Source organism: Lepisma saccharinum, chromosome 2 (genome assembly GCF_977018435.1).
Source record: "Lepisma saccharinum chromosome 2, izLepSacc3.1, whole genome shotgun sequence".
Classification (NCBI taxonomy): Eukaryota; Metazoa; Arthropoda; class Insecta; order Zygentoma; family Lepismatidae; genus Lepisma; species Lepisma saccharinum.
Window position 1 is genome coordinate 4,322,565 of NC_139230.1, and position 26,266 is coordinate 4,348,830.

Below are 26,266 nucleotides of genomic sequence, written 5' to 3' on the forward strand. Positions count from 1 at the left end.
ATTATGATCAAGTGGTGCACTTGAAAATGTCACTTCACATCACTGCAGAGTTAAACATAACTATGCTAAAATATAACCACTATATTAAGACACCAAACATGAAGACTGCCCTCTGTATAAAGAATGGAAAGCACAGACAAGAAACACATAGAGTTAAAATCTTCAACATAAACAGAAAATGCAGAATACAAAATTTAAGATTTTTCATCAATAAAATGCCAGACAATTATTCACATTCACTACAAACAAGTTATCTTAAAATTCTATTTAAAAAATGCTGACAATTACACGATTCGTTCTTGGTATAAGCAACATTAACTGTAAACAAAGAAAATTCAAAGGATTGAATGGTATTTTAATAATTATTTTCCAAGAGATCTGATATGATTCTCTTAAGCCTTTTATTTTGTACACAGCACACATGATAATGAAAGTGAAATTTATTGCACTTCCAAGAACACACATATATTTCCTATTTTCCCCTGTTTACTCTCACTCCTATTAAGTTTTTGGCACTTTCCTATAAAAATAAGGCTCCTTCAATACATTTCTATTATGAACAAACATTTTAAATCTTGTTTTATAAAATACTATATCCTTTATGCTAACAGTTTACAAAGAGAATGTTTTACATCATTAACAAGTGTGCACAATTTGCAAATCATAACTCTCCCCTTGTTAGACAGTAACCAAATCCATTGGTATTTTTGTTATGTATATAATTATGCACACATACATTTGCAGCTGCACCAACTTTCTCACACACATATACTCAAGAGTCAGACTGGCTGCTTTTTGCCTGCCTGGGAGAAAATTCTTTTAATCTTTATTAACTTTCAATTTAATCCCTCACTCTTATATGATTTTGGAATTCTGATTCAGTATGGCATTTTAAATGTACCACATCTGGTGTATATCAAATGGGCAATAATTCCATGCAGTGTTTCACTGCTTTATTAACAATGTTACAAGGAAAATTATATTTTCTTACCCGTAATTTGTGGCAAATCTCCATTGCAGAAATGAAGGCAATGGTTTACAATTTTTTTAGTCACACATCATTTTATACTCTACAGTGGTAGATTCTCAAAAAACTAGTTCTGTCTCTTGAAATGATAAGGAAGCTAAGCTCAGTATCATTGAAGAAGAGACTCAATCATGTGTCTTCTGGAAAGGTTTTGAGAAACCTGGTCATTAAATCAAGAAAATCTCTTCATCTGTCACCAGGAAAGAACAAGTCTAGATGATAATCATCTTTTAGTTTATGTTAGACTTCCTAGTTATATTTGTTTGTGTGTTACAAACAGTATTAACATATTTTTCCATTTTCATAATTTCACATGCTTGTTTATAAGACTTTCAGTATGATTAACAAACTGGGAAACATTAAAATATCACAATATATTAAGAACAGTCAAAACATATTAAGAACAGTCAAAACAGTGATCATGAATTTTGTACAAAGTGCATTCATTCTCATGTAAAACAAATTACATTTTTAAAATTTTTTTTACAGTTAATATGGATGAATAGAAAAATTTGGAAGGAGAAACTTATATTTAATTATTATTAATTTATTACTTGTAGTGGTGTTATGTTAAAAGCCATCATTTTAGTGTCCACATCTTTACATAGTCTCAGTATCATGGGCTTGACATTTCATCACAAATAGATATGGAGATGACAAGTTACACAAGAATCACATTATTGGCTACATTTTAGGAATGTATACTACAAGACAGGAATCCTGGATCTAAACCTTGAGTAGGCAAGGATAGTTATGTTTTGTGCTTGAAACTCCATGGCAAAACCACCTTTGAGGGTGATTGCCTTTTCATTGGATGACATGCGGTAGAGCAAGTCCATAATCATTTTCTAACTTCCAAGATCAGAGTGTGCTACTGATTTTCATTTTCCTCAGGTGAAAATTTAAAAAAAAAATATTTTATAATCTCCACCTGCTTTTGCAAGTAACTCTTTTAAGTGGCAAACAAAATGTCCCAATCTGCTCATTTTGGACAAGTACATAACAATAACAGTAATACTAGTGCATCTGAAAACAGTGATTAGAAATAAACTTAATTCTTCTATGTCCCGCACCATGGCCGTGCAGTCCAAGGCATCATGCTTTGGGCTCCAGCTATTGAATGCGTGCAGGTTTGAGTCTCCTGGGGGAAGCGTAACAACTTTTCTCCAGAGATTTCGGCTTGTGTATGGGACCGGTGGCCACGCACCATCATGATTAAATTGGGGAGCTACGAGTAGCGTAACCTGGTCATGGAAAGCTACAACAACGACTGGGGGTTCATTTTGCTGACCACACATCACCTTCCTGAAACTGGTTGGATGGTCTCCCACCTTGGAAGATGGGAGTTGAGGCCAGCAGTCGGTAGGGAGGCCCTGGCCCTCATGGGCTGTTGCACCACGGGTTATTTTTTTATTTGATTCTTTTATATTTATAAAGGATGGACAGCTATGACTTTTTCAGACACCGATGTTTATGTAATACTGTCAATGATTTTGAGAAGTTACTAACTTTACTTATACAGTAACGCTGCCAGTAAAATATTAAGTAGGAAGGTCAAGTTTTGTTTAAGTCCACATTATGCTCAGTTAGGCTAATGATTGATCTGTGGAAAAGGTAGATTTCTTGGAAAATAATTTCTTCACTTCACCCGTACACACTCCTCAGGGCCTTATGTAGATTTAATAGTTTAATAGTTATACCATAGATTGGCAATTTTGGATTTTTCTGCCTACATTAGGCTATAAAAATCACAATCACAAAGACACTAAATTGCTATAAAAATTAATCAGTTTGTCATACACATCAATATTGTCACGAAATTTTGTAAGAATCCAACAGTACATTTTCATAGGCACGTGAGCTTCTAATTTAGGATCCAGATCACAACAAAAATTGAATCAAGCTGCCCTTGGCATATGTAACAAACAACAAAAAATTAATCCACAACTTTTTCTTTGCATAATCTTGCAATTATGAAAACAAACAACCCATAGCACAAACATAACTATCCTTGCAGAAGTAACAAAAATCTGAAGCAGGGTAAAACTGCATGTCATTAGTACTCTTTATTTATTCTATCACACACACACACACAGACATTTTAATACACCTCTCACAAATAATTAAAATCAATCCCCTTTAAATTCATGGTTGAAAGTTAATTTCAGCCTGGCCAGTCTGACGCTCCACACACCACATTCACTGAAGTAACTTCAGACATGGAAAGCATCTAAAACAGCATTTTTCCAATATCTCTTTATGCATACCTCCTAACATTCGAAAACAACTACAAATTAAAATACTGATGGTATTGTGTCTGGTTTACCCACAACATACAATAATTACCAAAAACAAAGTTTAGCACATAGCAAAGATTTCATGATTTTTCATTTCTCTTATACTATAATATGGAATTCTTAGTTCAATAGAAATTCATGAGAAACTTCCAAAAACAGATATAATCAAAGTAAAATTTAATCAATACGCATACTTGCAGAATCTGATTCCATGGAACATCACTGAAGTGCACTACACATTTTGGAAAATTTACTGTGGCTATTTCTATACCAACTGCCTATTATAAGGACTAACCACCCTGTGTGACAGTTGTTAATATCTGGAAGGAAACAAATAAAAGCAAGTCAGCATTTAATAAAATACATGATAATTTCACATAAATGCAGAATAATCCTTTACAATGACACCGGAGTAGGACAAAATGAAACAAAGCTGGAAATCATTGTACCAGGACTGCTATTCTTAAGCTCTGGGATTCATAAAAATAAAAATCATACAAGGGTCGTTCAATGTTGACTGAGGTGAATAAAGAAGTGGTAAATAGCTGGAGAACGATACAACTGCGGAGGATGTACCGTCATCCTTCATGAGTATTGCGCATGTGCACTAGTGTTAGCAAAAATGGTGGCAAGTAGTGTGTCTGTAGATGTGGAGCAGCAATGTATGATCAAATTCCTTACAAAACAGAACCTGAAGCCATCTGAAATTTGGAGAAGATTGCAAGCACAGTATGGAGAAGAGTGTACAGTTTGGTGAAGGATAGCTGCTAACGCATGAACCACATGAACACACACGTCCAATTTGGACATGCAAGGAGGTGTTCTTTATGTGGATTTTTTTGGGAAAGGGTCACGATTAATGCCCAGTATTCCTGCACATTGATGAAGGGTGCCATACGTAATGTCATTCACAAGAAAAGATCGGTGATGATGTCTGCAAAAGTCATTCTTCACCATGGCAATGCCTGGCCTCACACAGTCAATTTGACAGCAACAACTCTCCGAAAGGGTTTTGCTCCATTCCGGACTCAGCCCTTAGTGATTATCAGATTTGTTTTAGCCGCTTAAAGAACATCTGAGAGGGAAGACAGGTCAAGCACTAACAAAAGATATCCTGCAGTGTCTGGATGCTCAGGGAAATTGCTTTGAAAAACTTGCATAGCTTGGTGCTTGCAGGACTTTCCAATTTCTTCCCTACAAATAAAAGTCTCAGTCAGCCTTGAACGACCCTTGTACATCATTACTAGTTATAACTAAGTGGAGTTATAGTGTAGATTTATTTATTATGTCTATATTTGGAGTGATTAGCATTAGTACATGTTCAATTGATTGATTGATTTATATACTTTGCATTTCTGCCACTTTTGACTAATCATGAAGATGAGGATGAATGATAATGTGATGATAAAGAACACCCATGCTGGGATTCAAATGCAGGACCCCTGGCATCCTAGTGTGCTGTGCTAACCACTCTGCCACAGAGACTGGTGGTACATGATCAAGCTATGCTTGTGGATAGTGGAACTCCCTATGCAGTGTTGTGGACAACTGCTGACCCACTCTGATCCAGTTCCACCTGGCATCTTAAACATTTCTGGATCATTAAAACTAGATTTCTCCCCACAAAGAACACTGTTTACTCTAAAGTTATATTCCTATTTGTTGTTATATCACTCCTTATATCTACTAACCAACTGTGCTGAATGTAACTGTATGAATATAAAAATTGTAAATGAAAAGACACTAAAGTCTACCATCTTATTTCATACATGTGTCAGTTACAAGCTCATACCATGCTTAGTAGAAACAAACAATTGTTAAAAATATACCTACCTGAATTAGTATTTAATTTTGTGCAATTGTATAGGCCCACCAGAAGTATTTTTATTATGGCTTTACTCAATTGAAATTCATTACGCAAAACATTTAGAGATTGTAAATCAGCCTTCTACCAATGGAAAACTGAAAGCTTTTGAATAACATAGTGCCAAATTGTTTCACAAGGAGAGAAGCAAAGATAAAGACACTGCTCCTCTGAAGCATACTAACTAACTAACTCTCTAGCCTTCTTTAATCCAAAGGTTTATGGCTGTACAAGCCTCCCATATGTCCTTATCCTGGGCAAGATCAATCCAATCTATTCCATCCTTACCAATTTCCTTTAGGTCATCTCAACGTTATCCCTCCATCTTCGTCTTGGCCTTCCTACAGGCCTCTTACCATCAGGTTTCCCAACAAGAATCCTGTAAACTCCTATTTCCTCTCCCATTCGTGCCACATGGCCTGCCCACCTAAGTCTTCTTGATTAATCATTCTAATAATATCTGGACATGAATACAAATTATGTACTTCTAAATTATGTAACCTTCTCCACTCACCTGTCTCCTCATCCCTTTTAGGTCCAAAGATTTTCCTAAGGATCTTATTTTCAAATACTCTCAATTTATGTTCCTCTTTCAATGTAAGGGACCAAGTTTCACACCCATATAATACTACAGGCAAAATTACTGTTTTGAATGTTTTAACTTTTAGTTTCTTAGATATTAAACAATAAGACAAAAGTTTATGAAGAGAGAAGTAACATGCATTTCCTGAATTAAGCCTACTTTTTATTTCCTCTTTAATATAATTTTCACATGTTAATATTACTCCTAAGTATTTGAATTTGGAAACTGGTTCAAATGAGTTGTTATCAATAATTAGATTTTGATTATTACCTAACACTTGGTTTCGGCCTGTAAGCATATATTTAGTTTTCTCTTTGTTAACTTCCAAACCTATCTCTTTAGCAGTTTTGAAAAATATTTTAGCATTATTCTTAATTGTATTTATATCATCCCCTAATAAGTCTACATCATCTGCATATGCTAACTGAGTCACACCGTTTAATTCTAGTCCTTCGTTAGTTTCTTTTACCTTCCTAACAGCATATTCTAAGGCAAAATGAAAGAGCAATGGAGATAATGCATCTCTTTGTTTTAATCCATCATCATGGGCGTCCGGAAGGGGGGGGGGGCAAGGGGGGGCCGTGGCCACCCCTGGAAAACTAAAGTGAACCAAAAATTACATATTTCACACACAATTTAATTTCAGCCATAATAATGTGTGTTAATTATTGTACGAACATGATAAATTCAAATTTAAGCAATGTTTTTTGAGGGATGAACACTATTATTGGGGAAAATATGCCATGTTGGCCCCCCCTGGAAAAAAATACCTTCCTTGCCCCTCCCTGGAAAAAATCCTGCGGGCGTCCATGTCCATCATGAATTGTAAATTTGTCAGACACATTAATAACCACATGGTACTTAGTGAAACATAATAATATAGGACTTACCTATAATAATTTGGCTTAAATGGTCCTGCTTTGCTGAGTCCCATGTACTTAGCTTGCTCATCTGTAAGTTCTGTTAAGTGGGCATCAAAGGTTGGCAGATGGAGACTTGCAACGTATTCATCTAAGAAAGAAAATTTTTACAAAATAAATTACTTTTCCTCTATGTCTGGGCTATATTTTTTTATAACTGCTAAATTCTGGAGGTCAATACAAATACTGAAATAAAAAAAGAAATGTAGCTATTCATATATTTGATAAACAATTCCACTACTCCCTACTTCTGTTCAGAACACTAGAATATATATACAAGTAACTTGGATAACCAAGTTGCGAAACGGCCTCTTATTTCTGGACTTGCATACATAATTATTAATCTTCAATTATACAGCAGTTACAGTGGCAAGTGAGCCTCCTTTCCATGGTGTATGCAGCTTCTGCAACTTCAAAGGGGCACTGGAATCTTCCCTATCCTTTCACATCAATTTCCGGCACTTTACCTGCTGCTCCTATATCCCAATAATCAGCGGAGGGTGGATGCAGGCAAGTTGCTACCTCTTCATATTGGGAGTGCAATTCCTTGAAAAACTGTTAGTATGCTGAAGGGGAACACCATTACTGTGGATTATACTCATAACACTGCAGTGGTCACGTGGAAAAAAAACTCCTGTCATTGGTTGCATGGATCACTATTGAGATCCATACAATATTATGTTTCTATCCATTACTTGTCAAAATTTCTCTGGTTTTATAGCACGAATATCCTTTTTGAAGTTTTCTGCTTTACTTAACAAAAATCATAAGTTATTTCACTCAACACATTAGAGTAGGGAGGAAATTCTATATATAAGAAATACTACGTATCCGAAAATACTCCCATCAATGGTCGCATGGATCACTATTGTGCTCCACTGAAATATGAGCTCTAATAAGTCAACAATGAATATATATTACAAATAATGGCTGAACGAACATAGTTCCTGGACAGTTCCATGAAGGTACACTGGGGGCCAAGGTCAAGAGTGATGCCAAACTGCAGAAGCACATGAAGATATATGAGTGGATCACTATTGTGTTCCACGCGACCACTGTAGTGATAAAAGATGCATGGTTGGCTTCTCTTTTCCACCATTTGTAAAGTAAAGCCTTTTTTTTTTTTTTTTTACAAATCTCAAGTGCACTAAGAAAACATAGCCAAATGATGTCAACAAGCATACCACAATATTGTGATGAACAAAGAAAAGCTGTCATTTTAAGAGCTGCTTCTATCAGATTAACTGCAACGAAGATTGATTGATATGCTTTATTTTACTTTGCTTTTTGTGCCACTTTTGGCTAATTTGCAAAGATGGGGATGAGTGATGATATGATGAATGGACACTCGCAAACATCCATGTCAGGATTTGAACCCAGGACCCCTGGCATTGCAGTGCGATGTACTAACCACTCCAACACAGGGGCAGGCAACCGCAACAAAAAGTATGAGAGCTAGCAAAGGAAACATGTGTACGCCATCCCAGAATCTTCTGTGTCAAGATTAACTCAAGAGGTAAAAAAGTGGGGTAAAATAACTGAAATAGAAAGAATCTTCTACACTAGGTTTAGTACTTTCTTCAACTGAACGTCATGCCACACAGGCACGTATCCAGAACATATTTTCGGGGGGAGGGGTAAACAACATATTTTTGTAGGGTTATAGATATAACCTCACATGTGTATGTTTAAGGCCAGTGGTGGCAATTTCATGCCAAAATGGGGGGAGGAGGGTAAGGAAAGTTTATTTTCTCCTGGTAGACATTAAGAAGCTATAGAGTGGGGACAAAAAAATAGGGAGCAACTGTCCCCTAAATCATCACCACTGTTAAAGATAACCATTTTAATTACAACGTGAAATTGGGAATTTTTCACCACCAGACTCCTCTGTTGCAATGCATTAATATTGTGTGTGTGTGTCAAAACCATCTAAGAATGTGTGTGTTTGTCCGTTTCTTCTCTGTCTCAACTTCAGCAGTCGTGTTATATATCAGCATGAAACAGGAAGTCTTCTCAAACACAGCTGGATCACAATAAAAATTAATGCACAGTAAAAACTCTTTCTCTCGCAATACATCTAAAGTTTCGTTTCCCAATATTATGATAAAATGCACTCATTTATCTCTGACACATTTTTATTAAATCAGCTCACCAAAGGATTTTATCATTTTGTATTGGAGACTGAAGTAAAATGCATTCTTCCTGCAGATTTGGATATGATATTTTAGGGTGTTGTCGCCTGCCTTTGCACCTAACCTTAACAAAGCCCTAATTTCCCATCCTTGTGACTTGGATCTTCAAGACTTAGGAACACGAGCTGCCACTTCGAGGTGACGATAACACAGTGACCCACTAAGGGAGATTTCAGACCAAAGGAACATGCGATACATGTCATTTTGAATGGGCCAATCAACAGCAACATTTCACACCATAGTGACACAAATGACCACACAAGCCTGCATGTTCAACTTGTGAAATCCTCAAGTGACATGTATCCCTTGTCGCTTCGGTGTGAAATCTCCCTTAGTGGGTCATTGTGTCATCGTTACCTCATGTCGACCACAGAAAAAAACGTCTGTGGGAATGCCCATCCATTTCCTTGTTTCTCCTTTATACCATGCTTGTTCATTAAACAGGCAACATCTTACAATTTGGCATACACACAGGAGATGCTCTAAGTAGACTTTTGAGAGAAAAATGCAGGCTTGACCAGGACCCAAACCAGGGTCTCTGGCATACCATGCCATTGCTCTACCAACTGAGCTACACACAGTGACAGTGAAAAATCAGGCAAAGCCAGGGTTGGCTTGGTAGCTCAGTTGGAGAAATGGCATGGTATGCCAGAGACCCTGGTTTGGGTCCTGGTCGAGCCTGGATTTTTTGCTAAAATTTCTACACATGCAACATCATCTTGCTTTCTCTTCTCGACATTCATAAAATTTTCAGCCTGAATGGCTGACCCTTTGTGGTAGTTAGTATTTGATATGTGTGTCAAACCCAACTGGCTTAAAAGTCCCTTTCATTCCATGAAAGTATTGGACTGTATACACGAAATTTGATCCGGACACAAATAAATCATCTAATCAACTGTATTAACTGTTACACTTACTCCTCAAGTCTCATTAACCTATTCTGTTATACAGATAAACCAGAATATTCAATTCATGCATTTATAACCTCATTATACTCTAGAATGTTCCGCAGATAAAATGTTTCTTTAATATTGCCAGTAGTTCAACTCCACCTCCTATTCAAGAACATTCCCTCTCTCATTTCCCAGAGAACAAACAATACAATGAATCGCCCTACTCGTGGTGCTACCTTTGTTGTGCAACTTCCAAATGCTGATGCTCGGCTGGACCTCTTGCCACCGTCAAATTTTCTTATCCTTTCAAATAGCTGCTCTGATATTCCAAAATCTGAAAAGTTACATCAACTTGTAATGCTCTAGATGGAATTCTATCAGCTTAGAATTCCAACTAGAGCATTCACGTGAATTTTTGTGTGGTTTGCTTTCGCTATTATCTATATATTTTCAATAGTTTCACAATTAAGTAAGTCTATTAAACTATTGATAACATCTAGATAACGGCAAAAGAAAACCACATGAAAATTCACGTCTATGATCTAGATGGAATTCTAAGCTGATAAAATTTTTCAGATTTTGGAATATCACAGTGGTTTTTCAAAAGGAGAGAAAAATTTGAAAAAATCTGACCTGGTGGTGGCAAAAGGTGCAGCCAAGCCTTCTGCGACAACACCGAAATTGCAAGAAAAGTTTATGTGCAATATTATCAATAACAAGGTAATAGAACATTCTCCATCTTGCCTCAATAATTATTTATCTCCTAAAATTACACTAGGGGAACAAATTTCAACTTCTTTTCTGTATCCTGGATGAAATAATGTGTTCTTTACTAATTTCGGTGTGAGAAATTCAGAGAAAGTCTCAAAATTTGTGTATCACGTCACATTTCCGAGTCACAGAACTAAGATTTTGAACGATCTTAACTTTTGTACAAAAAACGATTGTATTAGTTATTAACTTGATCTGTATGGATATTCTATAAACATTAAACGCGAAAACAATTCTCTGCATGAATGTTCAGTATGGAATAAAAGCTTGTAAGGTGAAAAAAAAAAAATGTACGAAGGAAAGAAAAACATTGATAAAAGACAATAATTTTTGATGTGTGTTGATGGTCTCAATGGGTATTTATCAAATTTACAAGGGTCGTTCAAGGTTGACCGGGACTTTTATTTCTGCAGAGGAAATAGGTAGCAGAAGAAACACCAAACTATGTCAGTTTTTCAAAGTATTCTCTGTGCGCGCCGAGGCACCATTGCCATCGTTCTGGCAGCTCCCGAATTCCTTTGGCGTAGAAAGAACTTGGTTGTTGTTGTAGCCACTGGAGGACATCGCTCCGCAGTGCTTCGTCTGTCGTGAATTTCTTCCCTCCCAAATGGTCTTTAAGGGGTGCAAACAAATGATAATCACTGGGGGCTAAATCCAGACTGTAGGGGGGATGGGGCAGAACTTCCCAGCGCATGTCTGCCAGAGTTGTTGTTGTCACATTGGCCGTGTGAGGGCGGGCATTGTCATGGAGAAGAATGACATTTCCAGACAACATCCCAGGTCTTTTCTTGCGAATGGACTTTCGTACAGCACCACTCAACAATGTGGAGTAATACTGGGCATTAATCGTGCTCCCTTTGTCCAGAAAATCCACATGGATAATGCCCTTCATGTCCCAGAAGACACTTGCCATGATCTTTCCAGCGGAAGGCTGCGTTTTGCTTTTCTTGGGGGGCGGGGAACCTTTATGCCGCCACTCCATGCTGCGTCTTTTGGTCTCTGGGGTTGAATTGTGCAACCATGTTTCATCACACGTGATGATGGATTGCAACAATTCATCACCTTCTGCTCGAAACCGATTCAGAAGCTGTTCACAGACCGTCTTGCGTGTCCACTTCTGATCAAATGTCAGCTGGCGGGGAACTCAGATTTTGCGGAAGCGTAAGTGGTCGTGAATGATTGTCTCAACACGTGCGATATTCACTGGTGTGACTGCAGTCGGGCGAATGTGTCCATGCGCTTCATTTGTCACCAGCTCCCGTCCTTCGCGAAACTGCTCACACCATTCGTACACTCTTGTCCGCGACATCGTTTGTTCACCATACTGTGCTTGCAATCCTCTGAAAATCTCAGCTGGTTTCACTTTGTCCTTCACGAGAAATTTGATTACACACCGCTGCTCCACAGCCACAGACACACTGCTTTCCGCCATGTTTGCTGCAACTGCTGCGCATGCGCAAAATACGTCATGCCGGGCGCTAGTTACTCGCGAAGGAATACATTACGTCACCCGCACGTTTCATCATGATCCAGCTATTCATCGATTTTTTATGTACAAAAATCCCGGTCAACCTTGAACGACCTTGTATAAAAGAACAATACATCTTTATGCATTCTATGTATAGAAAGTAAAAAAAAAGGTAAAGTTCTTGTGCACGTAGTACCATGCAATGAAGTCATATTAGGGGATGTGGGAGTAATTCTGTGCATTTCAGACAATTTATGGTGTTAATTATGCCATATTCATAAATATATATATATATATATATATATATATTTCTTTTTAAATTATGAAGTGTATTGGCAACATTGGTCATGTAAGAGTCCAGTACCAGGTGCACCAACATCGAGCATTGTTATTCAATTAATTTCCAGATGAAATAAAAGATTTGAAATTTATCGTGCAAAAAAGTAACCTACCTATCTTTTTCTATCTAACACTTTTATATTTGAAAGAACCTTCCTGGTCACGAGAATGTTCAATTCCACCGTGGTGGATACTGATTTAAGAATTGGGAATCCCTCACTATGTGGTACCGACTTCAATGTGAAGGGCACATCGGCATATACACATGCTTTACATACATAAACACACACATTTCATTTCTCTTTTCACTGCAACGACCAACATGTAGAACCATGAGTCACAACTCATGAACATCTCATACATTAACATAGTGAAATGGATCTTAATATTCCCCAATATTTTCTCAATACTTTACACAAACTGAGAAATCATGATCAATTTGAAATAACACAATACAGTTGTAATTTGGATTAACAGAGTAATTTATGAAGCTATTTATATATAGTTCTGACAATGATTCTGTAGAAAAATCAAATATAATCGTAAAATAAACTGAACAATAAATTTATAGTCTCTGATGTCTTAATGATGTTATGGTTTTGAAATATTGAACATTACAAAATATAAATATAACCTTACCCATCTTCTTTGGCAAGAGGTAAACATCACTCTTGTAGCGGCCATGAGGTGCGTTGAACAATTCTATCAAAGCAAGAGCCTGCAAGTAGATGAAAAAAAATACAATGGAGACTTTATCTGTATTTTATTATGCCATGCTGTTTAACTTTTTATAATATAGCACAAACAAGAGGTGTATTGCATAGAAATTTATGCAAAATATGCAGGCTCTACCAGAACTAGAACCTGGCGTACCATGTCATGTGTGTGCATTGGTAGAGCAATGGCACGGTATGACACAGACCTGGGTTTGAGTCTTGACTGAGTCTGAATTTTCATTTAAATTTCTACATGTTTAATTCTCGTGTTGAATGTACATATATAGAAAATACTTTACTGAGCTTGAACAGAATACAAAGGCTGGGTAATGGTAGAAATACATGGATCTTGGTTTCTTAGAATTTTATAGAATTATTATGTGGTCATATGGGGATCACAGTACTGAATCAATCAATAAACTGCAACGGCAATTTATGCTACAATTTCAAGTAATAAGTATGCCTAAATGGTTAAGTTCATAACTATTCTGAACTAAGTTGTCTTCCCATAGTTTACCTGTGTAGCTGCAGTAATAGAAACTACGAAGGATGGAATGCTGGAACAACTAAGATTCACTAGTCTGCCTTCTGCCAGCAAAACAATTCTCTTCCCATCAGGCCAGATAACATGGTCAACCTGAGATCTAACTTTCTCCCATGTCAAATCAGGAGTGCGCAAACTATTCTGCAGAAGAAAAAAATCAAGTATTAAACATTAGGAAAAAATTACAAAGTTCAGTCTGTTACATTCACTAACTGAAATTACAGCGACGATCTTTCTATCAGGCCAACCTTTGTCATCTCTATATCATGGCATGGTGGTAACATCATTGCCTTCTGATTGATTGATTGATTTAGTTTATTTAACTTCGCGTTTTGTGCCTCTTGGTTAATTTGCGAAGATGGGGATGAGTGATGAAATTGATGAATGGACATTCACAAACAACCAAGCCCGACAGGGATTCGAACCCGGGACCCTTGGTGTCGCAGCGCGATGTGCTAACCACTCGGCCACAGGGTCGGGCTCATTGCCTTCTGATGTTCAAGAGGTCCAGGGCTAGATACCCAGTGGAGGCACATGGCACAGTAGTTCAAATCCCACAACTGTAGGTCCAGTCCCAATTAACCTTTCTGTGCATAAAGTAGACTTAAAACAACAATTCAATCAATCAATCTATATCATATTTTGTTTGCCACAAATAAAGGGCCATAACCCCATCCCTCTTTCTGCTGAAACCACACAGCATACCACAGTTGACAGTTCAAACCACTGCAACATCTTCTGGGCTGTCAGCAGCCAGCCATTCCCTGGGAATGATCACTGCATCGCCCAGTGGCCTGTATATGGAGGAATGAAGACACAAATATTATAAAATAATAACAATATTTTTAAAAAATGAGCTATATTCCCATTTTGAGATAATAATAATTAATAATAAAATGGTAGGGAACGGACAGATTAATTGGTACTCTATTGTTATTGGCTGATATAGGCATATTGGTGTATCAGTTTGTCTGTAAAATTACCGATCGGATCTATCTATAAATATCTTATAATCTAGTGTAAAATTCTGTCATTTTGTTACAATTTTTATGGATAATATCCATGCCTTACTTTTAAATGTCTAAATATGCAACTTCTTTTGCACTGCAGTCACCTTGAAACACATATTTATTAAGGAGGCCAACGATCCACTCAGCTTCTTCAAGGATCATTTGGAATTTTATATCAGATCGGTAGAATATCAGTTCAGTAAATATTACAAGGGTTGGATAAAAAGTAATGGCAACACTGCTGTCCCGTGAAAGGGGTGAGTCACAGTGCCACAACCGTTTCGTGGTTGATAAAGGAATGTCAGACGAGGAAGTATAGTGAGTGGGGTGCGATTGTATGTTATTCAGTCAAAAACAGCAGTGCTCTGAAGCAGAGGACGAGAGTGCAATATGTTTAGGCAAGAAGAACAACGTCTCTTAGGCAGACGGTCAACGCAGCCTACTACTGCACCTTCTTGCAACACCACCTACGTCTCGCATTAAGAAGGAAGCGACGGCACATTCTGGCACGGTGTCCCATCATCCTGCTTCACAATGCAAAGTGTCACACAGCGAACACTGTGACGGCGCTCCTGCATAACTGGTAGTGGGAGGTACTGGAACATCCCCTGTATTCACCGGTATGAGACCGTGTGATTACGACCTTTTTGCCAAAATGAAGGAACCACTGGGCGGGAAGCACTACACCTTCCATACGTGTGGCAGAAGGTCGTAGAGATGGGGGGGGGGGGGGGCGATTACATTGAAGGAATGTAACACGTGCTCCTCTGCCAATACAGTCAAGTAGCAATTATACCAGTGTTGCCATTACTTTTTATCCAACCCTTGCATATTGGTACTTTATTGTTATCTGCCAAAATTTCATATCGTCCCATCCCTAAAAAAGGATATAATCAATGGAGTAGGTAAAAAGTACAAAAACATAAAAGTACGATCAACTTTTCCTTTGATTACTGAGATGTTATTGAAACTGGTATTTCATGCATTTTCAGTGCTGGAGGGAACTTGACTGAAGCTTTCACAATCCTTGAAAAACACTCAAGGGAACAATACCCACCTTTACCACCTGATCCCTGTCTTCCTTAATTGGGAAAAAAGTGGCAAGAGGCTTGGCAACTCTGAAGTAGCCTCAGTAGTATCAGTGTGTACTACACCCCAACATTCATGGCTGTGTTTTTTCTCCAATGGGGGAAACCATGGATATTATACATGCTACTACAGCATTCAATGATTGCTTTTCTGCCATTTACATTTCAGATTATCAGTTGCCCGATTAGTGGCAGCACCAAATGCTATTGTAATATCACTACTCAAGAATGAATTTGCATTAATATTTTGGCATTAGAATTTATATTGTAAATTGGCAGAAATCAGGTCGTCGTCGTCGTCGTCGTCGTCGTCGTCGTCGTCGTCGTCGTCGTCGTCGTCGTCGTCGTCGTCGTCGTCGTCGTCGTCGTCGTCGTCGTCGTCGTCGTCGTCGTCGTCGTCGTCGTCGTCGTCGTCGTCGTCGTCGTCGTCGTCGTCGTCGTCGTCGTCGTCGTCGTCGTCGTCGTCGTCGTCGTCGTCGTCGTCGTCGTCGTCGTCGTCGTCGTCGTCGTCGTCGTCGTCGTCGTCGTCGTCGTCGTCGTCGTCGTCGTCGTCGTCGTCGTCGTCGTCGTCGTCGTCGTCGTCGTCGTCGTCGTCGTCGTCGTCGTCGTCGTCGTCGTCGTCGTCGTCGTCGTCGTCGTCGTCGTCGTCGTCGTCGTCGTCGTCGTCGTCGTCGTCGTCGTCGTCGTCGTCGTCGTCGTCGTCGTCGTCGTCGTCGTCGTCGTCGTCGTCGTCGTCGTCGTCGTCGTCGTCGTCGTCGTCGTCGTCGTCGTCGTCGTCGTCGTCGTCGTCGTCGTCGTCGTCGTCGTCGTCGTCGTCGTCGTCGTCGTCGTCGTCGTCGTCGTCGTCGTCGTCGTCGTCGTCGTCGTCGTCGTCGTCGTCGTCGTCGTCGTCGTCGTCGTCGTCGTCGTCGTCGTCCGAAAGTATATAATGTCGAAAGCAAAGTCACATCTGAATATCACTGTACTGAAGTCAATTGCCTGATATAAAAGCAAGAGACTGGTAAGTTTCATTCTCTCCTTACATTTTGTTTACTAATATTTTTTCTCTTTGTTAAAGAACAAGAAAGAGACTAGACTGGTTTTACATTACAGCTTTACTGTTAATTTTAGACATCATGTCCAGGGCTGGTAAATCGCTAATTATTCTTGTGTTTGCAGATGATTTAATGTTAGTTTGGAAAGAGTGATCCATTATTTTTAGAGGAGGGTGAAGAGGCATGAACTCATTATTCAACATTGGGGGAGAGAGGGACGACGATGACATGAATGCCTCGATCTTAGCGTCTCTTAATATTTCTCTAATATTTGAAATATCTGATCGATTGTCACTTATCTAAGAAGAGACTGTAAAGTTGAGATGCATCGTTGCAACAGAGTATCATTTGGCGAGTTAATTTATTCATCGCCCCTTGTCAGAAATGGGTATCAGTGAGAGTATCGGTTCAAAGTGGTATCGGCTCAGCCATATTGATCACCCTAACTGAAACAGAGTAACAAAACTGCAGATAACATCCCAAATGAAACTTCAGATACACACTTCAATAGTTAAAAATTTATTCTACATTTTTTCCTACTTTTAAATGACACCATAAATATATACTATGCTACTTACCACATCAATCTCTGTGTTAGAATGGCCCATGTTGCAAACTATACATCCATTCTTCATCTTGTCCATGTGCTCACGAGTGACCACATTCTTGTTTCCTGTGGCAGTAACCACAATATCAACATTGCGAATCACTTCATTCAACTTTACAACTCGAAATCCATCCATACTACAAAAAGGAAAAAAAAAAATACTTGTACATCCATAACTGGTGAATACTTTTTAGGCAGTTACATAACTATAATTAGAGTGAAAATAAAGTATCATACAGTTGTACGAGTACATCTTCAACAATTTTACTTTCTAACAAATGCAGTACATCTGTGAGGAAATTAATAATAATAATAATAATAACCTGTGGTGCAACAGCCCACTGTAGGTTTCTGTAACCAATTTTCTCACGGTGGTGGGTGGCCACTGGTCCTATACATAGGGTGAAATCTACGGAAAAGTTGTTATGCTTCCCCCCATGAGACTGCGTGCGCCCTGTGCCAGAGCCCAAAACATGACTGCATAGCCAAGGTGCAGGACCTGCGAGATAATTAGCTAATTGTATTATTTATTTAGCACCTTTATTGAATTACTATTCTTTCATGCTTATTCCAGATACCTTGTGAATAACAAACCTTTGCACTGAGGCTTAAAGAGATAACTCAGGGTAAGCATGACATGGCGAGATAACCCAAAGTAGCACACACAAAATCCTTAGCCAAGTTGCATGTGATGCACTGTTAGAACATTTCTCAAGCTTGGTGAACATTGGTCAATATAAACGTGAAGAGAGCTACTCTCCTCAGGTAAATGACTAGCAAGTACTTGCTCCAGGAGTCCAAAGAGAGCAACCACTTAGTCGAGTTACCTCATCCAACGTACATTTTTTCATTTACTTGCAAACTCTACAACTCATTGGACCAATGATCAAAGGTTAGATAGGATGTCAAGTATAGGCATCTGTTATGAATGGAGGTGCCTTCGAGTCTGATAAGTGTGATTTAGAAACAAGGGAGAAAAAATTCAGGATAGTGAAATGACCGAAGCTTTCTTGCTTTAGGATTATGTGTGAGCATTCTTATCCTGAATTCTACAGAGAAAAGTTCAGTCAATCTGAATTCCATAAAACTACCAACTAGAATTGAGAAAGATCTTAGAATTTATATTGGTATTCCCTTTTAAACATAGCATCATGATTTAGTTTAAAATATTTATTTTTTATTGACTGAAGCACATGAAAAACATTATTATACGTAAATATTTTGCATCTAATTTGTTTTATTATTATATTTATTCTCACAGCAGCACATGAAGTTTGTGAGGTTATCATTTTCTCCTCTTGTATTTTTTCGGAAGTTAAATTGTTCTAAAGGTTTTAATTTTGTATGGCTTTGAAAGTTGAATGAAAGAGTTTATCAGGTCCTCACTGCTTTATTACTGAACCAAGTCTACGCACCACATATTTGCTTTTGTCATCATTCAAAATGTCAAAAGAAGATGAAATAAAAGAACCTTCCCATAAGTATGCTTAACATTTTGCATTAGTGAAATGGCAGATATTGCTAGTACCACATACCATGCCTGCAAGGCGCAAATGGGATCTATTTCCGTAATATAGACCACACAACCTAAGCCTTTCAAAGCCTGGCAGCATCCTTTTCCAACTTCTCCATACCCAGAAAGCACAATTTGTTTTCCACCAAACATGACATCTGTGGAACGTTTCAAGCTGAAAGGACAATAAAAAAATGGTAAGTATTACAAAAATTAAAATTAACATTTCACTTTTTAAAAATTATTTTCACAATGCAACCTTGACATCATTTAAATTTTTCATTACAATTTCTTTCACATTTGGGATCATTTTAGTTATAGGTACATGTTGCATGAGTAAAGATCCTTGACAAACAAGAACTTATATCCACAGCAGTGGCTTCCAATATTTTTCCTATAGCAGGCCATTTTCACCTTCTGTAAGGGACTGATGGGCTGCACTATTCCAGTTGCATTCACAAGGGCAGTGGTAACTTTACAAATAATTACACGAGTGGGCTCTGTTGCACAATATACATTCACTTACTGTACCCTTTTCTTATGAAACAGCTGGCCCCATGGTGGAGTGATTAGCACATCGCGCTACGATGCCAGGGATCCTGGGTTCGAATACCAGACTGGGTATGGATGTTTGTGAGTGTCCATTCATCAATTTCATCATACCATCGCTCATCCTGATCTTCATAAATTAGCCAAAAGTGGCACAAAAAGCAAAATAAAATAAAGCAAATCAATCTTACAAAACAATATATCAGCATGGATAACTATTGCAAAGTGGTCTTCCCGATGGCGCAGTGGTAGTGTCATCACCTTGTAATCAAGGGGTCCCGGGTTCGATTCCCGTTGGAGGCACATAGTGGTTCGGATCCCACTTTAAACTGTAGGTCCAGTCCCGATTAGCCTTACTGTGCATAAAGTGGACTTAAAACAACAAATCAATCCAATCCAAATCAACTATTGCAAAGAACACTGTCAACTTCTTAACTGACGTTAGCCACTGTAACACAACAAATAAGGATAACTAAATAGTGTTACATGTTATTTCGTTTTAAAAAAAACAACACATTATCCATTATAAGCTTTAGTAGACCAGTAAATTAAAAGCCAGGTGACTGCAGCCTGTGGGTTGAACAGCACAGGTATAATAAGGAAACTTATGGGACTAAAATTAAAAATTAAAATTGAAGTTCTCCTTGGACACAAACACACACACTCAATATTAGTTGATTTGATTTGGTGTTTTAAGTCCACTTTATGCACAGTAAGGCTAATCGGGACTGGACCTACAGTTTAAAGTGGGATCCGAACCACTTGTGCCTCCACCGGGTACTCAATATTAGTAATTGTCATTTTTTTATGCTCTTACTCTAATATGAGGATAATTGTCTCAGCAATAATACAGGGTGAGTCAAAAGTCCCTGACCACCCTGTATAAAATGAAAGGGAGTGTAGATTGCAGCAATTGGTCATGGAAATAATATGTTAGGCCGAGGGGGAACCTTTTGGTGCATGTCGTGACAACATCTGCCATCTTGGATCCAACTTCATTTCTTTAAATGGAAAGGGGGCATGTGGGGTATGGTTTTGGGCTAGAATTTCACCAGGAATTCAGTGACGAAGTCAGATTCACGAAAACTTTAATGATAAGGACGTTATGGGCATATGAAAGTGATAATTGCAGGTGCTGAACCATGCTATTAACCAAGGCCAAATGAATCCAGATGATCAAGCTGTGGGGGTCAGAAGTGCCTGTGCTGTAGCTCATGATTTCAATGAACTGAGCCCTCAACGAAACCCAGTGTCGCACGCTACAGTGTCCCAATTGCTGACTAGGTTCGAAGAGAGTGGTACAGTCCAGGACAGTTCACGATCTGGTAGGCCCAGAACTGCCACTGACGAAGGAACAGCTACGACAGTGCTAGCATTGTTTGCCAAGTCTCCGCAGCACAGGACACGTCGAATGTCTGTGCAATGTGGTATCAGCCAGAGTTCCATTTGCAGGGTGTTAAAGATGGTTAAGTGACACCCGAACTAGCTGCAGCTGCAACATCATCTCTCTGAGGATGTCCTGGATAGGAGAATGCAGTTTTGTGAATGCACTGTGGAGCAAATTCACCAGGACCCACACTTTGCACTGCATATTCTGCATTCTGATGAAACCATTATTTATGTGAATGGGGAAGTGAATAAACAGGACATGTGGTATTGGTCCTCCGAGAACCCATTGTGGAGAGATCTGAGCAATATGGTTGGTGCTGGGAAGGTTATGGTGTGGGCCGGGATCTGGGGGACACGTATCATTGGCCCATTCTTCATTCATGACAATTTAAATGCAGAGGGCTACTTGCAGTTGTTACAAGAACACATTTTACCATCAGTTTTGTTGGAGGATGGCAGCTTCCCCTCATATTTTCAGCACGATGGCTACCACCTCATTATGGGCGACAGGTTCGTCACTATCTGAACCTCCAGTTCCCTGGTTGACGTGGGCCAGTGGAATGGTCTCCCCGATCACCAGATTTGACCCACTCGATTTTTACCTGTGGGGTCATGTGAAGTCAATGATGTATGCCAAAAAGATTCGGTATGTGGGTCACTTGGAGCAACTGATACTGGAGGCCTGTGCACGGACCACACCTGAGATATTGCTCCGTGTCCACAGAGCATGGGAGAACCATCTCAACATGTGCATAGCACAAGGAGGACAGCATATTGAACACATTGTGTAACTTTCATATGCCCATAACTTCCTTATCATTAAAGTTTTCATAAATCTGACTTCACAACTGAATTCCTGGTGAAATTTTAGCCCAAAACCATGTTCCACATGCCCCCCTTCCCATTCAAAGATAAGTTGGATCCAAGATGTCGGACGTTGTCATGACATGCACCAAAAAATTTCCCCCTAGGCCTAACATATTACTACCATGACCAATTCCTGCAATCTACACTCCCTTTCATTTTATAAGGGGTGATCAGGGACTTTTGACTCACCCTGTACATAAGAACTGGCTGATGATAATTTGAATATGAAAGGCACTGAAGACATATGTACGTATATATTTTTTCACAGAAGAATGGAAACATATTTTCTAGCTGAAATTCAAATAATGATGAGAATGTAAATGTTGTGATGGGGATCAATTCCAGCCCTTTTTAGCATCCATTCATCCCCTCCACTCAAGGCTAAACGGGACTGGACCTACAGTTTAAAGTGGGATCCAAACCACTATGTGACTACAAGGTTTCGAACCCGGGAACCTTTGATTACAAGGTGGTGATGTTACAATCCACCTCCCCTCGACTTGGGTATGTGTGAATGTGCATTTTAATCTTTTGGTGTTTCTCCTGCACCAAGATAAGTTCCTGATTTACTGTTCCTTTTCTTGTTCAATGGTGCTGCTCCTTGCACTATATAACATGTCCTGCCTCTAAGGCAATCTCATGAACTAGTTCCATATCACCACCAATGTATAGTTTCTCTCTGTTATACAGGGTGATTCAGAATACCTGTTGGAGTTGCGTTGATTCTTGTAAGAAAACACAATCACAAATGCACACGCTGATTCTTTTGAGACATCTATTTTCTACCTGTAATGCACTAACTACCATGAAGTATCACTGAAAGGCAATTCTAATCACTTTAGACGACGTATGTGCTTAGTAATGTCCAGCTGTGGTTATCGCGATTCGCGCCATGTTGCTTCTCTCTCACTAACTGTTTTCTTTGCTTGGCGCCCACGCAAACAGCTGACACACGGACCACACACGCCGTCTCTTGAGAACAAAAGCAATCCAACCCACATCATCAAAACCAAATAATGAAAACAAGAACACATTCCTATACAATACCTATGACACACTTGTAGGGGTTGTAGAGGGGACTTAGTTGAACAAGTTTTGATAAGGAACTCATGTCCAGAAACATACCATTTTGGTACTACACAGATGACAAGATCACATAATTTTACATCTCCTACTTTATCTGTGTCACTACAAGAGCTGCTTAATGTGGCGACCCTAAGTTCATTGCAAACAGTGTACCTTCGAAGGATGTTTGCATACACATGCTCAAAAATACCTGGTGTGTACTGAATCATGTCTGCTGCAGCCAGAACTCATGCAACCAGCTCTTCCCTCGACACTCATAAACAAGACACTTCATGTGGCCCCATACGAAAAAGTCAAGAGGAGTTAGATCCGGCGATCATGGTAGAAAAGCAGTTGGTCCACTGTGACCTATCCACCTGTCCCCATATGTTTGATTGAGATGTTGTCTGACATCATGGGAAAAGTGTGTTGGTGCGCCATCATGTTGGAACCACATGTGCTGGTGAATATGCAACGGCACATGGTCCAAGAACTAAGTCAATACTTCTTGCAAGAAGGTCAAGTATCTCGGACCTGTTAGGTAGCCTGGAAAAAGGTACGACCCAATCAGACAACCATCGATGATACCAGCCCATACATTGATGCCAAACCATTGCTGAAATCCATGAGAATGTATGGCACGAGGATTTTCGTCATCCCAAATGTGGCTGTTCAGACTGTTGAAAACACCTTGCCTGGTGAAATGTGCTTCATCCTTAAAAAGAACAAGCCAAGGAAACTAGGGAACTTCCACACAACGGTGTAGAAACCATGCACAGTAATTGACATGTGGTACAAAATCTGCTGGACCCATTCATTGCCTGTACCCTCTGGGGGGTGGTACGAGTGAAGCTGCTGGTCATGAAGAATATGGCAGATGCTTCTCTGAGACACATTCATGTGACGTGCAATGGTGTGAGTACTCGGAGACGGGTTCTTGTCAGTTCGATGAAGGACCTCCTCTTTAACACTGAGAGTGCGGCAAGTCCATGGAGCACCAGTCGTTCCTGTTAACTTTGAAGTTACCCGTTTCTCACAGTCATTGCTCTAATCAGGCAAAAATGTTATTTGATGGAGTGACACGATGCAGAAAACGCTCTCCATACAGACGTTGCGCAGCTCTACCATTAGCTCCAGCTTCACCGTAAATTAACAACATGTCTGTGTTCTCGGCAAACGTGTATTCAGCCATACTGTACTGTCTTCCGCAATGACTGAATAGCAACTAATGTGAAGGTCAAAGCACACCGGATTCTAAACAGCAAACTGTCTGCAGCAACTGACGTGAAAGTCTAAGCACACTGGATTGGAAACAGAGGATGTTGGAAGCAGCACACACGACATCAGGTGACTGAAGACGTCAGCCTCCGTCAATGTGGTTTGCCTACCGTGAAGAGAGAGAAGTGAAATTATGTGATCTTGTCATCTGTGTAGTACCAAAATGATACGTTTCCGGATATGGGTTCCTTATCAAAACTTGATCTACTAAGTCCCCTCTACAACCCCTAGAAGTGTGTAATAGGAATTCTGAATCACCCTGTATATGTTTTTAACTTCTCATTGTTTGTCTTACATGACCTACAACATACAATACGCATGATTTATATGTACCCTATTTGCTTGGAGCATGTAGTTCTATTTCACTTGTCTACGTACTGCATGCAGCTCAATCCCCTGCCATTGCCTCCTCTTAATAATTAATAATCAAGTTGAAAAACCACTTCCAATTACTAAACGAAGAGAAATTTATACTCTCTTGTGTAGTCTGATCTCTTTTTAGAAGCAGCCCATTCTGATGATTTTGAAATAAATGTACACCTGGCGTGAAACTATCACTCTTCGCCTTAAAGTTTAAAATCTTGTTCCCCAGTAAGGAATAGAGCCAGGCATCTGATGAGACTGTCATTAATAGTGCAGGAGTCACCGTTTACATCCTCCCCCACCAAAAAGACTTAGGCCTTTTATAAGCATGTAAACAAAGGACTCAATACTTTTATGGCACCAGAAACTCCCTGAAATTCTTAAATCCAAAAGGTGTATTTATTGCTTTTGCACCATCAGGTTTGCATCTCTCCATATCTTGGGTACAACCTATTCAACTTTAACCATTCTTGTTAATTGTCTTTGGGTCAGTTTCAACATTGTCCTTCCTCAAGGCCCCTTCCTATCATATTTAATCAACAAGGGTCATGTAAATGTAGGGCTGTGCGATATTTTGATATATCGATATCGAGTCGATATCGTAAAAATATTGACATTGTTATTGAAAATATCGATATCAATAATGATATTCGATATCGATATTCAATATCAAAAATATCAATGTCGATATCGATATTCAATATCGAAAATATCGATGTTGATATAGATATTCGATATGTCAATATCTATATTCGAAATTGATATTATCGACGTATTGTGGTGTTGCATTCCTTTTGTACAAGTCAAGTCAAGCATAAGGATGTTAAGATAGCAAGTAATGTGCTCACCATGCGGGACAGAACTTGGGAGGTGAATGATGAGAGATTGCCTCTCATTAACATGCACAGCAAATATGTGCAACAACCAATAAAAATAACAAGGTTCCTACTTTATAGAACTTGCTGGTTACCTTTGCGTGCCCAAGTATAGGTAGAAACGATAAGAGACAATACTTGGCAAAGACTCTGTCTCAAGTTGTAAATGATTGTCTTGTTCTTGGTCTTGCCTCGATATACAGCATATACAAAACACAAAATATTTTGTATAACATTTTTCTGTTTGATGCATAGTTTTGATAGCTCCAGAAGAGGGCAGGGACGAAACTTCAAATTAAAAGATATAGATGTGTCGGTATTGTCTGGATCGTCAATATCGATGTTACCGGTATCATCGATATCAATGTTACCGGTATCGTTGATATTTGATATATCGACTTGATATCGATATTCAATCAATATCAAACAGCCCTATGTAAATGCTTCTTTTCTCACCCAGATTGACAAGTGTCCTATGCAGCATTATCCCAACAATTATTACATGTTTCAAGTTTAGCATGGATATATTAAACAGTAAATGACAGTTAAGAAGAAATGAGACAACAAAATATCGAAACTTACCTATCAATAATTGACTCACGACAACTGTACAAGTTGTCAAATTTAGTTTTAGTTACTGAATCATTCACATTCATTGCAGGCACTGTAAGCTTTCCAGCTTTGGAAAGTTGGTAGAGGCGATGAACACCAGTAACACTTTCTTCTACAATCCCTGAAAAATAAAAATATAATAGTACGAATTACACACATGCAGTTAGTAGGTTAGGTGCTTTACATCTTTAGGATTTTCAATTATTACTACAGCTAGGGGAGAACCTTAAGATATTAATTTCAGGAGATGTGCAAGTGCAAGTTTGTAAATGAACCTGCACAGGACACACACAACACATTAAAAATGTACGAAAACACAAAAATATTACCTCAGAGACAATGGAAAAGAAATGTGCTTCTTAAAAAATCTAAAAACGTAAGTTAAAAAGACTGTTATCTCCC

General features: G+C 38.9%; 1 protein-coding gene across 12 annotated transcripts in view; it reads right to left on the reverse strand.

Moving 5' to 3' along the window:
• Positions 1-353: 353 nt before the first annotated feature.
• LOC145983879 (adenosylhomocysteinase-like 1) overlaps positions 354-26,266 on the reverse strand; it is a 355,689-nt gene continuing 329,776 nt past the window's right edge. For 11 of the 12 annotated variants that reach the window (XM_083116951.1, XM_083116960.1, XM_083116961.1 and 8 more), the window contains 7 exons: positions 25,835-25,985; positions 18,889-19,041; positions 17,325-17,490; positions 13,588-13,755; positions 12,994-13,072; positions 6,662-6,782; positions 354-3,644 (listed from right to left, as the gene is read on the reverse strand). In XM_083116951.1, the coding sequence (XP_082973077.1) occupies positions 3,638-3,644; positions 6,662-6,782; positions 12,994-13,072; positions 13,588-13,755; positions 17,325-17,490; positions 18,889-19,041; positions 25,835-25,985 (845 nt within the window). In that variant the 3' untranslated portion in view covers positions 354-3,637. Of the gene's footprint in view, positions 3,645-6,657; positions 6,783-12,993; positions 13,073-13,587; positions 13,756-17,324; positions 17,491-18,888; positions 19,042-25,834; positions 25,986-26,266 lie in introns of those variants that run through there. The other variant, XM_083116952.1, reaches the window with a different exon arrangement.